Source organism: Sturnus vulgaris, chromosome Z, assembly GCF_052056855.1.
Source record: "Sturnus vulgaris isolate bStuVul1 chromosome Z, bStuVul1.hap1, whole genome shotgun sequence".
Classification (NCBI taxonomy): Eukaryota; Metazoa; Chordata; class Aves; order Passeriformes; family Sturnidae; genus Sturnus; species Sturnus vulgaris.
The window spans coordinates 25,535,928-25,551,996 of record NC_142283.1 but is presented as its reverse complement, the minus strand read 5'-3'; the positions used below and the strand labels follow the sequence as shown (position 1 = coordinate 25,551,996).

General features: G+C 36.7%; 1 protein-coding gene across 4 annotated transcripts in view; it reads left to right on the top strand.

The window, feature by feature from the left end:
- The window catches only part of TRPM3 (transient receptor potential cation channel subfamily M member 3), a 266,083-nt gene that overhangs the window by 130,105 nt on the left and 119,909 nt on the right, over positions 1 to 16,069 (top strand). For 3 of the 4 annotated variants that reach the window (XM_088156004.1, XM_088156006.1, XM_088156003.1), the window contains exons 4-5: positions 7,569 to 7,782; positions 10,798 to 10,922. In XM_088156004.1, coding sequence (XP_088012130.1) covers positions 7,569 to 7,782; positions 10,798 to 10,922 — 339 coding nt within the window. Of the gene's footprint in view, positions 1 to 7,568; positions 7,783 to 10,797; positions 10,923 to 14,438; positions 14,556 to 16,069 lie in introns of those variants that run through there. The other variant, XM_088156005.1, reaches the window with a different exon arrangement.

The following is a 16,069-nucleotide window of genomic DNA, read 5'->3' as shown; positions in this document are numbered from 1 at the left end:
GATAACCAGTCAACTAAAAATCTGCAAGGCCAGAGGTCCAAAGATACAGTAAGGAATGTTATTAATTGTATATGGATTCTTTGCATTGAATCAGTTTTATGAGAAGGGATAATAACTAGAGCTTTCTCAGTGATGTCGTTGAAGATTGCTACAAAGCAAAAAACAGCCCTGCCCAGACAAAAGTACTCTTGGAGAGCCCAGAAATGAAGATTTTAGGGAAGATGTTGACACCAATTCTCTTAGAGGATTTCTCATCTTTGCTGGGATTCTGATGACCTAGCTTAGCGCTAGAAGAGACATGCTCTAAGAGTCATGCTGTGTGCTCAATTGAAATGAAACTGTGGAGATAAAACTAGAAGTCAGCATAAAGGGAAGAGAAACATTGTCACAGAATGCAGTGGGGAGTGAAACTATGAACAATTTAGAAAAAAGAAAGAGAACAGAGAGAGGGACTAAAACTCTCAGAAAACTAAATAGCAAGCTAAAACGGGGATAAATAAAGACAATGCACTTATTGCTGGAAACTCTCTGGATTTATTTTTTCAGACTAGAATCAGGAAGTTGCACATGCCATCTCTTTGTAATCATTAAATCCCACCCAAAGTATTGGGATAAAACAAAATTTTCATTCATTTAAAAAGTCTATAAAATCTCCAGAAATTTGATTATTCACTAGTGGGAAAAGTGCTTCAAATTAAACAGTTCAGTAAATATCTCTCGAATGGGTTTTGTGCTTGCTGACCACCAGTGAGAAAAATACCATTCATAAGACCAAAATACAAATAAGGAGGCTTGCATACCATTTAAATGGAAATGGATTAAAGAATTTTGTTATACTTGTTTGCCACATAAAGCAGCATGAAGATGTCATTGTGTTCATATTTCCAGACCCAAACATTATTTTAGGGTAGACTATAGTAAAAAAGCTGCCTAAGTAGGTGTTGCAGTTTTATTAATAGAAAATTTAACTCCTCCCTTTGCATGTACTGGGTACTAGGATTTTCCCATATTAAATAAAAGTTAACAAATCCAAAGTTTTCTGTAGAAGCCAAGAATTTGCTCAATCAAAGGAACTCCCTAACTTTTTCATCAGAGGAAGGAAAAAGAAGACATTATATTGATAAAATAAGGCTTGAAAAAAAAGGAGCAAGTACATAGTAGCTCTTGGAAATATTCTTGTTCAACTGTACATTCTCAAACCCAAATGCAGAGAAGCTGATCAGTGTGGATAAGGAAAGAAAGATAAAGGGGAGAAAACATGATGAGTTTATTCCTTTCTAAAAATGTGCTAGTAATTTTCTAGGTGCTGGCTACCAAATAACTCTACAGCATGCAAGCTGTTTTTTGCTGGCAGTCATAGTAGTTTTATATTGTGCCTATTTGCTAATAAAAAAACCTCACAAAGCAGCAAGATTTGGCAAGCTGATCAAATCAACGGAAACCTCAGGGGAAAACATTGGCATTAAATGTTCCACCTGTTCCCTATTTTTTTCCTGAAATGGATGCCCATGCATGAAAATTACTAAGCAAGGGAAACACTGAATTGAGTAGTATTTTTTTCTTGGTCTGTGCTAACAGCAAAATTGCTAAATTTTTTTCTGAATTGGACTGCTAAGAATTAGGTGGGGTTTGTTAAAAGGAACCATGACCTTACACTCCTGGGAAATTAGGAGACAATTAATGGAATAGATTAGTACCCATAAAATTGACAGATAATTATTTTTCCATTTGAAATAACAGAATTAGATTGTAATACAAAATATACAGTGAGTATAAATATACTTTCCATGATACAATATTATATCAGTTGCCACCACACAACAACAAACAGATCTTTAGCTGTGGAAATGAAAATTATACTGAAATTGTAACAGAACACATGGATTTGGAACAAAACAGCAATTATGTAGGTTTATGTGTTGTAAACCACATGGTTTACATGCCACATGGAACAAAAATTCCCAAACAGCATGACTTTTGCTAATGCCATGGAGTTGTTAAAGTGTCTTCAGTGCAGCTGCAATATCCTTCTTAAATCAATAATGTGAATAGCTTAATAATTTGTGCAGGAAATTATATAGAAACACGTAGCTGAGATTAACTCGTTAACAAGATCAGTTATGAGAAAGGCCTTTCCTTCAGTTTCATGCAACCACAGATGATCTGTGGTGTTTAGATCCCTCTCAATCTCATATTTTCTTTACAAGTGACTCATCCCATTAATATGTAAGAAATGCAGTTAACAATTTTGCTTGTCTGCATTTATTTTGTTCTTATAGCAGATTTTCAAATTTAACAACTGTAAAACGATGTGAGAGGGGTGTGGATGTACATAAATTTTGTTAAGAGGTTTTGCAAATAAAATTGATAAAAATACAGGAAAACTAATAAAATATGATCTGCTTACACTAGTTGGCTCTTTGCAGTTTAAGAAGGAAGACACTTATCTATCTTTATACTAGCATTTTATTAAGTCAGAAAACAGTTATCAAACTAATGTGAGTGATTCCATTCCAATTAAGAGCAATATTCTGAAAAATTTGAATATATATTCTGTTCATCAGTGTACCGGTTAAGACAATCTTGATGTGATGCATTTTGCACTGCACTTGTGAGCAAACTAAACCCATTTTTTAAATACACTATCTGCCTTTACACACACACACACACCCACACCCACACACACCCACACACACCCTTAATGTTCTCTCATTAATTAGTGGGCCTGGATTTTCTATAAACCTCTTTAAATGATTGCTGCTTGCAGAACTAAAATTTCTTTCATCATGGGTTTTCAGGGTTAAATGGAAGATGGCTGTTTGAAAAGCCTTTGGTGAATTAAATAGATTCCTCCTCACTGATTGCATTTCAATGATACATTTCATATGCAGAGTAAAATCCTAAAATAAGTTTGCAGCTGCAAAAGAAAGGAAGTTTACTTCAGTGTTATCTGCTTAAGTTTTCTTATGGTGCACAGAAACATGAAAACAGCAGTAGAATTCCAATGAACATTAACAGTTACTTAGGCAAAGTTGCTAATGCTCAGATCCTTTAAACTTTATTAAGGATATTTGGAAGTCAGTCAAAGAAAAAGATATTTTTCTTGGTTTAAAATGCATTGAATTTTATAAAAACTGTATAAAAAGGATTCCAAAAGTCATCAGGGCTTTCGGGAGGAAAAAAAAAAGATAATCCTGTAAGTTGTGTAAACCATGAAAAGGCAGCAAACATTCTTTCTGTTATAGAAAATTAATGCTTAAAAATATTTACACAATTTAAAAGATGGTGCTCTACATGGAGAGAAAGGGGAAATAACACAGAAAAACCTTTATCCAAACCCCTTTAAATCAATGAGGGTCCTTTCACTGATTGTTTGGTGGAACTTGGATTAGGCCTTAAGGTGTTAAGAAATAACTTACACAGAAGCAATCTGGTTTCAGTCTAAGTAGCAGGGGTTTTGTTGAATTCAGTGAGAATTACATTTATTTATTTTTTCATGAGGATCACACTTTCAGGCAACCAGTCTTTAATTTGAATACATATCTGCAGTGATAGAAATCTAAATATGTTACCAAAAAGTAGCATAGGAGCAATGTTAGAATGCAGATCACAAAATGTTGTCTGAATAGATTTACTTTCAGAAATACAGCAAAATTCTGAGTTTCTTTAATTTATTCACTGACACTCCCATCTGCAATAATTCACCAAGTACTTTAATGAGACAGCTGTGCTTAAGTAAATGAGTAGTAATTCTATTTCTCAGAAACTTTGGCTTTTGCCCTAGGGCACTGGAGTCAAACTTGGAAGTCTCTGGCTGTTTGACTGATGGTGGACATAGGTTTGTTTTAGAGAACACTTGGCAAAAAAGGTGAAACAACAACTGGCAACAAATGCACTCTTGCTAACTCCCACTGCACTACTCTAGGGATGAAATGGTCATTACAGCTTTGTAATGATGCTTGGTCCTTTCACATTCAGTGCTGATGCCAGTCAGGTCAGTCTGTAGGTTTTGTGATTCAGAACTGTACTTTTGCTTTCTACCTTGCCCTGCTTGGCTGACACATAAAAACTGAATTCTTGCATCTGATCCATATACTTTTCCCATAAAGGAAGAGCCAAATAACTCCCATTTGAGCTGATAGTACCACACAGGTACACTAGGCATGGAATTTAATAGCACAACAGCATAGTGGTTTGGCTTACATTCAAATTTTGTATCTGCCTCTAGAGGATATAGCAAGAGAATTCAGGAACAGCAGAAAGACTCATTAACATCCTAAGCAAAAACTGATAGAGCTAAATATTCTATTATGAGATTAGAAGACATGAATTTTTTGTTACAGGCAAAAATGGCCTTAAAAATGTGATTTATAATTTAATGTAAACTTTTGAAATTAGGATTCTCTTTTAGTTACTAGGTAATATATTAAGTAGTGGCAAAAAGTAAATTCAAGTATGCCAAACTAAAAATTGCCTTGGTAAGATCAAAAATTATTCAAATAGTCAAAAAAATTGAATGCTATGCACAATAAAAAAATCATGTTTGGCATCATTGCCAAAAACTTCTAAACCAGTCAATCTTATCTCACTTTATTTAAATTTCAATTTACATGAAAAAACTTAGATTTGTAAAGTAAAATTATCCTAAGTATAGAGGGAGTTTGCCTGCAGTATAAAAAGCAAGCAGTTGGCTCCAATACAAGTTACCTACATTTCATATAAATGCAAGAAAATACTTCTTCTTCACTTTATAGATTTATATTTATTAGAATTCATGTGTAAGAAGAGTAATACATAGATTTAAGAAGGTAGGGACAGTGAAATCATGCATTCTGAGGTATTTTTAGAAAAGGCTAAAGAATCAAATAAACAAGAAAAAAGTAGTCACTGTCCAGATAATGTAATACACATCTGATGCCATTTGTGCCTTTATCTTAATATTATCCCAGATGATGCAATGGCATGTTTTCAACATATTTTTATGGTCATTGCCAGTGTGAATTCACCTTAATTATCTTCTTAAGACTTGCAGTCTGTCTTCACCAAAAAGCAGAGTAAATTACCAGTGATTCCAAGCCAAAGATTCCATCGTTTGACCAACAGAATTTTCATGTAGGCCCCATGAGGGATGTTGTCTGTGAATGCCTCCAGTTGCCCTTTGCAGCCTCAGATCTTCTTAAGACATAAAAAAGGGAAAAAGAATCTTTCTTGTTGCACCTCCCCTGGTGTGTTAAAACTTTGACAACTCTCAAATCCCAATTTAAAAATTATTAATGTTTAATCTACTCAGTGGGATCAGGTGCCATACAAGATTTTATCTCACACTGCAAATTGACTGAGTAGCTACTGAGGAGGCAGTTCATCTTTATTAATGAGCTTGGCAGACATGAATACTGTGTTTTTTATGTCCAGTAGCTGTTGCAAGTTTGTCTGACTGCTGCAGAGAATATTGCTGATGCACTGGGGTGAATGTGCATTCCCAAGTTCTTGCTCGGGCCCCACAACTAATTGTGCAAACAAGCTTCTGCTTCCAGAAATGTTAACAATAGATGTTTACTGTGCAACAACTCATTCTTGCAAAAAATCCTGTCTATTAGCAGTTTCCTCTGGAAAATGTCAAATCCTTATTTCTTACTCAGCTAGAAAGGAATCCACTTTATTATCATATGGTATTGCTAAAAAACAACAAACTCTTCTCAAGAAATACTGATTAGATGAGTCAAAAAGGGACAAAATGATTACATATGTGATAAATGTGATTCGTGCTAATTAAATTGTAACTATATTAACAAAATTGTATTTAGATCAGTAGAAGACAATTGTTGCAGAGTGAGGGGGGAAAGGAGTGAGACAGGAGAAAGGACATCTTCCAGATGTTGGGAGTCAAAGAAGGACGTTGGAAGAAAGTCAAACAAGAATAGTAGAAGGACGTAGGTCTGACAAGCAGCAGCTAGAAATAGAAAGTTTTGACCTTGAAATGGGCCAAAATGGGATGATTCCAAGCAAGGGACTCAATTAAAGTCTTGTTATGGAAAACATCTGCTCAGTCACACAGGGCGCCTGCGCTACCTGCGGGTCACACCTCGGTCACTGAGGAAGACGATGAGCCTTCATCGGAAATAAGACCCTCAAAAGGATGAGAGACCCCCTAACCCATTAGCAGAGCATGCGCCATACAACACAGTGACGTAGATTTTAGGAATAGAAACTAGGAGGAGTTTTCTAGAAGCCTACAGTATATAAGTGGGATTGTTAGCCTGGATGCTTTGGTACATGAGGAATGGGAGCCACTCCCCAGTCGGTTTTGCTTATGCTTTATACGAACCTCAAGTATACTAAATTACTTACTGCCAAATTTTTTATATTCACAAATATATGCACTTTGATTGTATTCATCTCCAATACTTTGTCATCTCCAATACTTTGATTGTATTCATTTTGTTACTATTAAAAATTTATTATTAAATTTAATCTTGGTGCTTGATAAATTGGAAAAATAGAACATCATTCATAACACATAATATGTATGGATGTTATACTACCTGGCATGTTACAATAAATAAATTAGGACTAGGCATTCCTCAGGCTGAAGGCAAAGGTATACACCTGATGTCTGTGCTGACAACCCATTAAGAGAAAGACTGCTGAAGTTGCTCTACAGACATTGATTCAATCAGAAGTTTGACAGATGACTGCTTTCTGCAACCTATTTTATTTTATTAAGGGGGTCCTTCCAGATCTTAGTAGCTATAGAAAGGATTTTTTCCGTGTTTCTGATATGTAACTAGAAATAAAAAAAATATCACCTGCTCTGTCACAGGTTTTGTGAAACAGCAACTGAAAGAGCAGGAGAAAGGCTTGTAAGAGAGAGAGACAGGTATTTATGTGACATGGTAGTGCTGTAGAAATTTTGAAGACAATTGTTATCTTTGAGCACACATATGATCTCTCTAGCACAAATTGCTGCAAGTATAGCACAGAACAGCCAGCAACTGGAAATGTGTGAATTTGTTTCACAGCCATTTTAGGATCTAGAGTCTTCTAAGGCAAGACCATGAAGCTGTACAAATTGTATGTAGTTAGCATTCTTTCATCTGGAAAGTATCAGTTTAGTAGTCTTGTTCAATTATACTTATGTGTGCTTGAAGAACTGAGTTTTTAATCTGTTATTTCTTACCATGTAAGGGTTTAACTTTGTTAATTTGAAAATGCGGTACAAGTACATGCACAGTTGTGACCCTGACTTACTTAGGTCATCTTTGGCAGCCCTCTTACATTTCTGCTCCAGTTTTTTGCATTTATAAATTGTAGACATTACTTTCAAGCATTGCTAAGGATTTTGAACCAATTAATGTCTTAATTTCCTAAATAAAGAAAATTATCCAGCCTGTGAATTGCAAGTGTTCCATTATTCCTAGTTTCTTAACTAGAAACTAATCATCAGGTTAGCAAACAGTTAATAGTTTTGTCATTAAAAATAGTGATCAACTGGGCACAGATAACATGCATTAGAAATCAGTGGGTATAACCAATCTTTTTTTCCTCTACTATTGACCTTGTTTCTGCAGTATGTACGTGTGTCTTTTGACACAAAGCCTGACCTTCTTCTGCATCTGATGACCAAAGAATGGCAACTTGAGCTCCCCAAACTTCTCATCTCTGTGCACGGGGGCCTTCAGAACTTTGAACTTCAGCCAAAACTCAAACAAGTCTTTGGAAAAGGACTTATTAAGGCTGCAATGACAACTGGAGCATGGATATTCACTGGAGGAGTAAACACAGGTAAGAGCAACATTGAGATAAAAGCACAGCAGCATCTAGGAGACTTCGTCATAAAAAGAAAAAAAAAGTAAGAATGATGAGATTAGAAAGCCATTCTATGTTTTATTTTATTAGTCATTTCTATACTATGTAAAAACAAGAAAATGCCAAATTCATGCCAACCTGACAACGGGTATAAAACAGAATAAAAAATTTGCTAATGTATGAAAAGCACACTTTGGAGCTGAAAAGTAAAACCTCGTGCAAGGCAATCCTATTAGTGTATCACCAGAGAAGTCTTTATAAGATCAACTCTAAGCTGCAGGGAAGGACTACTAATCAAAGAAGTCCAACTCTTATTATACAAAACTGAAAACACATTCATACAGAAAAGACCTTTATTTTATTTAATCACGTGACCCAAAGTATTAAAGGAAAAAAAATCTGATTTTCCAATGTGGTGGGAAACATGTTCCTTACTTGTAGAGAGCTCAACCTAATTTTTTGCTATTACATTTTCATCAAGAGCAACATCTGTCATTTCTAGTCAAAGAGCATCTGTGATACTCCAAGCAGGTGTCCCAGGGATCCAAGACAGCAGCTGGCCCACCTCCCCTTTAGGGAATAAGCTGCAAAACATAGGTCCTTAGACAAAAAATTCTGGCATTGACATCTCAGTTACCCGCCCTGAAGGAGGCAGAAAGGGGAAGAGATTCAGGGGAAAGTCAAAAAAATTCTGCTAGAGAGAATTGGAAAACGTTTTGAGCTAGGACATGAACTTGTAAATTCTTATGTCACTCTCAATTGCTGCAGTAGCAAAGCTATAATTTTTCACTTTAGTAAGAGTGTGTCTTCTTACTGTCTCTGGAAAACAATATAATCATTCTATCATGTGTTAATTTTAGTGCATGGTGGATCAACTCCTACATGTTTGAACATAAATGCTTAATAGGAGTCTTGGACTTGGTTTCCAGAGCACATCAAATTTAAAACAGTCCTCAGTTTTATCACAGCAGCAATACAAGTAGCACAGAATCATGGAATATGCTGAGTTGGAAGCAACCCACAAGGATCACAGAGTCCATCTCTTGCACAGGACAAGCCCTGGAATCACACCATGTGTCTGAGTGTTGTCCAAACACTTTTTGAACTCTGTCAGGCTTGGTCCCTGAAGAAAGCAAAAAGGCATAGCATTTGAAGTGTTAGATAAATAGACACAAATTTAATATGCTCCTCATCTCTTCAAAATAAGGAATAAAACCAGGTTAATGCTGATCTGTGCACTGTGGTGGTAATAATATTAGTTGTCAGATACTCTTGTCATGATGATGGAAAGACAGATGTAAATTTTACATTAAAATTACATCAGAAAAATGTACATGTTGTACACTTAATGCAGTAGATTACCGCAGCAGCTGTAGAAATCAAACTACAGATTTTTTTTAAAAAAAAGGACAAACACATTGCACTTGGCAAATGCACAATTGCTTCCTACCATTTTTCAAATCCTCATAGCTGCAAATGGCAAAACAGTACAAATTAACAGGAATTCATCATAAATACTGTTGAAAAGGACTATTTTTCCTGTAATCAGAAACTACCTGGATGAAATAATGTAGTTCAAGTGTCTCTCTGCTGTTTTAAAAACATGCAGTTCCAGAAGCTGTTTTGCAATATCAGTAATCTCTCGTTGTTGTCTTTAATTTCTGGAGAAAAGCAGTTGTTTGTTCGAGGACTAGGTTTTCAAACTGCACAGCAGAAAATTATTTCTGAGGTAATAAAAAATTGAGAATTTCTTGGTACAGTCTTTTTTGTTGAAGATTAATTTTAAAATTGGGTTTCTCTTAAGGAAATTATAACTGGAAAGTCCTGAAATACTGGTGTTGGACTGAGAAACAGTGATGTGTGAGGCTGTCTGGCTATATACATGACTGTTGTTCTGAATTTTCATGTCATACTGAAAGTTGATTATTCTAAACAGCAGAAGTTCTTGCAGTCCGGACAGATTTTCTGCTTTAAATCCTTTAGGCTGTTGGATCATAGTTTAATTCATAGCTGATGGCAGGTACAGGGTTGGGGCTTTTTTAACTTTCCACCACAGGAAGAATACTAGACTTGAGGGCATAGAGGATCTGTTAGGCTTTGGGGAGTTTTCTTGCCCTGGGTCATTTACAGTTCAGAAAACGAGAACCAAAATCCTAACAATTATGTGACTGTAATTTCTATCCAGTCATAAATCCTGAAATTTGAGCAATGTGGAAACTCAGCAACTGAGAATCGGCTAACATCTGCAGCAAAGCCACAGGTCTGCTTCAGTGTAGCCACATCCCAAAAACAGTTGTTAGTAGACAGATTTTAAGATTATTTTATTGAAAGGAAGGAGGAATGACAATTGTCCTTTGCAAGAGATACCAATGAAACACTGCCAAAGCCGGTCTATAGGGTAAGCAAGCAGCACTTGGGAGAATTCTAGGGATCATCCATTCTCTCTGTCCTAATTTCTGTTTTCTCACTGTTTCCCAGTAGGGTTCTAATACTCTGCTGGAATCTACCTCAGGTGACTGAGTTTGTTTGGAAATAGTGATAAAATAGGTTCGCCACAGAATAGCATAACGGTATTTTCACATTTCTGTCCTTGATGGGAGCATTTGTGTACAAGCTGCACCTTGAGGGAGTGGGGGGTGTGGGAGAGCAGTTAATTCCTACGCTTTTTTCTGTGCTTGGAAGTACACAAATGCTTGCATGCACATGTGAGCACAAGTACAGATAAATAAGCTGCAGTCAACTGCCAGCATTCCCATTCTTCTTTCTAAAGCTGTGTATTTTTTTCTTATTATTTCACTTAGTAATTTTTTGATTCAATTAAATGGATTCACAGAAATTAATAATAAGAAGTAGGAATGTATTCATAGCTTTACTTAATTGTAAGCATAGGCACAGATGCTCCCTAAAATAACAAGTCTATACTAAATCCATATGATAATGAACAAAAAAGACAGAATTATGAATTTCTGTTTTATGCTGTTTCTTTGCCAGGGGTCATTCGGCATGTTGGAGATGCCCTGAAAGATCACGCCTCAAAATCTCGAGGGAAGATCTGCACCATTGGTATAGCTCCCTGGGGCATTGTGGAAAATCAAGAGGATCTGATTGGCAAAGATGTAAGACCTATATAGACACAGATGACCTCCAGTATCTGTAAATCTTCCAGTTATTTTTCCTGTTCTCTCCATCCTTCATTTAGCAATTCCTCTTAGAATTATTGTCTGCCACAAAAAGTCAATATATACACAGGTTTTCCATTAGGGTTGATGGCAGGTTTTGACATGACAGCAATAAAAATTTCTGCACTCTCTGTTCTTTAAAAATAAATTATGAGGGCAATTAATAGCTATTCTTGAAAATATATCAAAACTTCATCCTTAGAACTCTATGAACCTGGAAAAATGCTTAAGAAAACACTAATTTCAAACTTGAAATCTGGTTTATTTTCAAACATGCATTGGTTAAATTCAAAATTGAAGGCTATCCTCCTTAGAATATATTCCCTCCCATACATTTTTATTGATGCGATTTTGAAGGGTCTTACTGGGTATTGTAGATAAGAGCAACCTCAAATAATTCACTTTCAGCCACTTTGTGAAGGACAGGCTCAGTGTTTCTCCTATGCTTTCGCACCATCCTTCTCTTTTAAAACTCTAATACAGTAAGATTAACTCCTAAATTTTAAATACATGAATAGTTTGTCTACACTGTTTGTTACCTGAAGGTTTTCTGAACTAGTTTTTTTTCTCACTTCTGATTCATTCCTAAGACATCTGTCTGAGAGCCAGTGACTATGAGTGGAAGAGGTACCGTTTTCCATCTACATAAAGAACTTCTTTATTGTCTTCATTAGCCTAACCCATTTTTCTATTTGTGTTCTGTATCCATAACCAAGTAGGGAAGGGGAAGATTCAAGTATCTATTAAGTCAGAAGAGTTTCAATGATCATAAATAAAATTTAAAAACTGGAGTTTATTGCAATTCACTATGGAAGTATAGCTGTTAGGAGGAGCTGTATTAACATGCAGTTTTGTACTCTAATACCACACAAACAAGCAGGATCAGACTTTGCCACAGTTATTCTGAGTCACCAGTGAACTCTTCTGAGGTGCAGTGCAGCAAGTAATTAGCAGAAAAAGCTGAGCACAAGGATGCATTTTATCTTCTTAAAGAAGTGTAATGCGCACATCATTTTCAAATAGGTAGTCTTTTGTGATAAGGCATGGGGCTCTGGAAACATAGCAGAAACAAAGTTAAAAAAAACATAAAATTAGCCATGAATTCCGGAATATTGCTATTCCTTTATTACTTTTTTCCTCCTGCTGCAAAGCTACCTCAGTTCTCAGGTAGTCACTGCCTGTTTAAGGGGATATGGAACCTTCTTTTGCAGAAAAAAACAGAACTTGATTTCCCAGGTGTTCCAGCCAAGTGGAGCAGCTCCCTTGATTTCTGATTTCTTTAAGCAATGCTTTCCTCTAAATATCCTTCCAATTTAAGAGGAAACCAAGAGGTTGTATGGTAATTTTATTTTAAAAATAAACAGCTTTTATTAAAAATACTTTCTGATTAAATCATAAAAGAATTAATACTCTGATCATCAGATAGAAAGTGAAAAATGTTTAATATAAAGTTACAACTAATTTGGGTAAGGTCTTCTATTAATGCAGACACAATTATATCATTAGGGTTACAATTACAGGGTCATAATTAAGCACAAAAATATTTCAAAATATACCTTTGATAGAAAAAAATTAAATTTATACTCCCAACTTCCTGGCCCCTAATAGTTTTATAAAGTTATTGATTAATGGCATGATGTAATGCTGAAGCACTTATGGTTTTATCCATCTCTGATGCACATGTAATGACACTGCTTTATGCTTACTGATATTGAATTTCATCTTCCGTTTTATTCCCTCATCAGGCTGCTTTATGAAGGCTTTAGTCCACTGAAATATTTATAAGCTTTTCACCCTCTAATTAATCACAAATCCCTTACACCTATGTTGAATGGAATATAACACAGTTTGAGGTAGGCCATTTATGTCACTAAATCACAAAAAAATTTCACAAAAATTACCTTTTCCTTCTCACTGTTTTCCCACCATTCCTCCCAGCTTTTCTCAGTTACTTATGTCTCAAAGGACTTTCTCTCTTATTCAGTGCCTGCAGTTTCTTCAGAAGCATTTGGTGAGGAAGCTGTTTTGGAAGCTTTTTAAAAATCAAAGCATGCTGTATTGATTGGCTCATTAGGGGTGAATGCTGTGAAATGATCCGAGAAGAGGAAATGTAACTAGTACCATAAACATGTAGACAGAATCATCATTAACCAAAAAACAAAGTCCACAAAGGATTATAGGGGGAGGAATCAACCAGTAGTAAAAGGCTTAGTGAACACTGGCATCAGTGTGGATTTATGCCTGTATGCACTATGTCTGGTTAAATTATGATCAGAACTGAAGAGTTTTAAAAACGTACCCTTTCAGCATCAGATAGAGGCAGAAGACTGTGGTAGCCACGGGTTTTGGAGGGCCAGGAGGTGCAGAGGGGGAGCTGTGGTCATTGCCCACGCCCCAGTGCAGGCGGTCTCCCTGTGCCTCCTGGCAGGGGAGGTGTGCTCAGCAGAGGTGCTCCTCTCCTAATGCCTCAGCCCATGCCTGGCCTTGTGGATCCAGAAGCCACAGCTGAGGGGTTTAATTATATTTACCAGTCCTTTCAATTCAGTCAGCTTTTTGGAATCCAGGGGGACTTCCTCAGAGCCATAAAGAAAACTGCCCAAGTTAAAGGAAATATTATTACTGTCTGCTATTTGTGATATTGTGATGATTAAAGATCCTTAAAGACACGTCTTACTCCAGTACTATAAAAGCAATATAGCAGAAAATGGTGCAACTCTTAACATTCTTAGATTCTCATTTAAAAGCAAAAGACTCAAGGGAGTTAGTTACCTTATTTTCCCATATATTCTGATAGAACTGAGAAAGTAAAGTGGCTTGCTCAGTCTTGTAGAAAACTGTGATTATAAACAAGTTTCTTCCTACACGCAGAGCCATTCTCCCTTCTAAAAGAGTACACTTTGTAGCATGCATGTCTTTACTTTCAGGGTTTGTTCCATCAGCATATGAGTTTGATTCCAAGTCACATCAGTAGGAGACCAGGGGCAAAGATAAGGACTGGCATATTTGTAGCATATGTGGAGAATCTGGACCATGATACTTTCAGGAACCTCTGAATTAAGTCAGAAACTACTCTGTTCCCTGGTATGCTCCAGAGCAACAAGGCTGCAGAAATGGCTTGATTTGATCAACAGCTCCTACTCCTTGAGAAGCAAAACATGCATCTCTTTCTTTTTCCCTCACTACTTTGAGGTCACTCTTTGTCTCAAGTTCTTTGCCTCCACACAGACTGCTCAGATTCACGCACTGGTTCACATGGCATTTGCAGGCTCGTTGTCATGGTGAGTTACCCTGAGAGGTTTTTCAAGAGCTGTCACTATGTTGAGTGTCATGTGCCTACAGGGAGTCTAAAGAGAACAACAATGCTTTTCATTCAAGCTTGCTGCCACTTCAGAGTGCAAAGGCAAGAGCTGAGGTCAGCCCAGCCCCTCACCTATTGGCAGAATTCCCCCACCCCATGCAGCAAGAGTACTGCTCCACAGCATGGCTGCTGTCCGATTCATTAAACTGTATTTGGAGGGACTGTCTTGAGCACAAACTATTCCTTTCAGCTCTGCAGAGGAAGATGTCAAGGTACATTATCTCCCTATTCCCCTCATTCTCAGTGCAAGGTTGGATGGGACTTTAAGCAATCTGGTCTAGTGGAAAGTGTCCCTGTCCATGGTGGGGGGGTCTTTAAGGTCGACTGGTTGATCTTTAAGGTCACTTTCGTCCTAAACTGTCATGATTCTATGGCTGTAAAAAGAGGATGAAAAGACAGCTTAAAGTCAAAGCTTTTTCCAACTATTTAACTTGCCTGTGAAATGCAAAGGGTTCAAAAGAACAGAGCAATGGAAACTGCAAGAGTCAGAAATCAAAAATCTGCTGAGTGTTGTGGAAGAGCAGGTAACCCCAAGGAAGTAAGCACAAAGCCTAGGATGTTCTTGCCTACCTGGAGGTTTTGTTTATCCTTTTACCAGAAGAGTCTGACAGTGTGGTTTGAGAAATTTTATTGTCAAAAAAAAAGAATTCATATGTTGAATTGTGCATGCTGTGAAAAGTTAAATTGAAAATAATTGTAGTTTCATTTTCACATCCATAAAATTTATTAATAATGTAACTCACCTTGTAGCTAAACACAGAACAAAAGCAAAGCCTCCTAATCTGTCCTGCAGCAGCATTACTGAGTCAATATATGAAGGCTTCAGTACTGGAAATCATTAGAGCTGCAAATCAAGCTGTCACAGTTAGAAGGTTTTGAGCTGTGGCTCTCAGGAACCAGCCACAAGCTGTCAGTAGAATTGTGTGCACAGTAGCCTTTACTCATACAGTGAACAGGTAGTTCAAGGGATTCCTCTGCTGTAAGGCCTTTCTGGTGTCCATTTATTGAGAGATGGGGTGGGTATCAGTTTAAAAGATCTGCATTGCTTTAATTTGATTTTATTTGATTGTTAGGGCTGTGAGAAAGAACCTTTTCTTTCTGACAGTGGCACGGAGAACATGGTTTCTGTATCTACAGAAGCTAGCTATTAAACACATTCTAGCAGTGTACTGATATTTGTTAAGTCGTATGCAGCTGAAGAATAAATTTTTAGGAATGAGGCACCAAAAGAAACAGCATTTAAAAAATCTGAGCCAGAGCTATCACCTGTTCTCACAGAGTGTAGTGCACTGCCTTGCTGGTGGCCAGCTGCCCTCTAGGTCTTCTCAGACCTATTCCCTCCCTTCTGCAGGATTAAGAGCTTACAGAGCACCACTTGCATGACAATTTATAACAGCAAAAGAATCTTATGTATTTCTCCTTACTGGCTAAGAGTTGATCAAAGTTAGGCAGACATTCACAAGTGAAAATAATGTATATTGAGAGAGTTCTGGCTGAAGAATTGCTAACACATTATTTTTAAAGAACTGTGTCTCAATTAGAGATCTCTTTAGAATTACAGAGGGAGAAAAGCTTAGGAATAAATCAATAACTTATTATATTTCTGTCTGCAAGCATTTGTGTCAAATTTTGAGTGTACATATTTGTGCATTAAAAGCACAAGACCTGAGAAATGAATAATGTCAGAACTCTGAAGAAAATTCTTTGCAAATGAAAGATAGCCCAG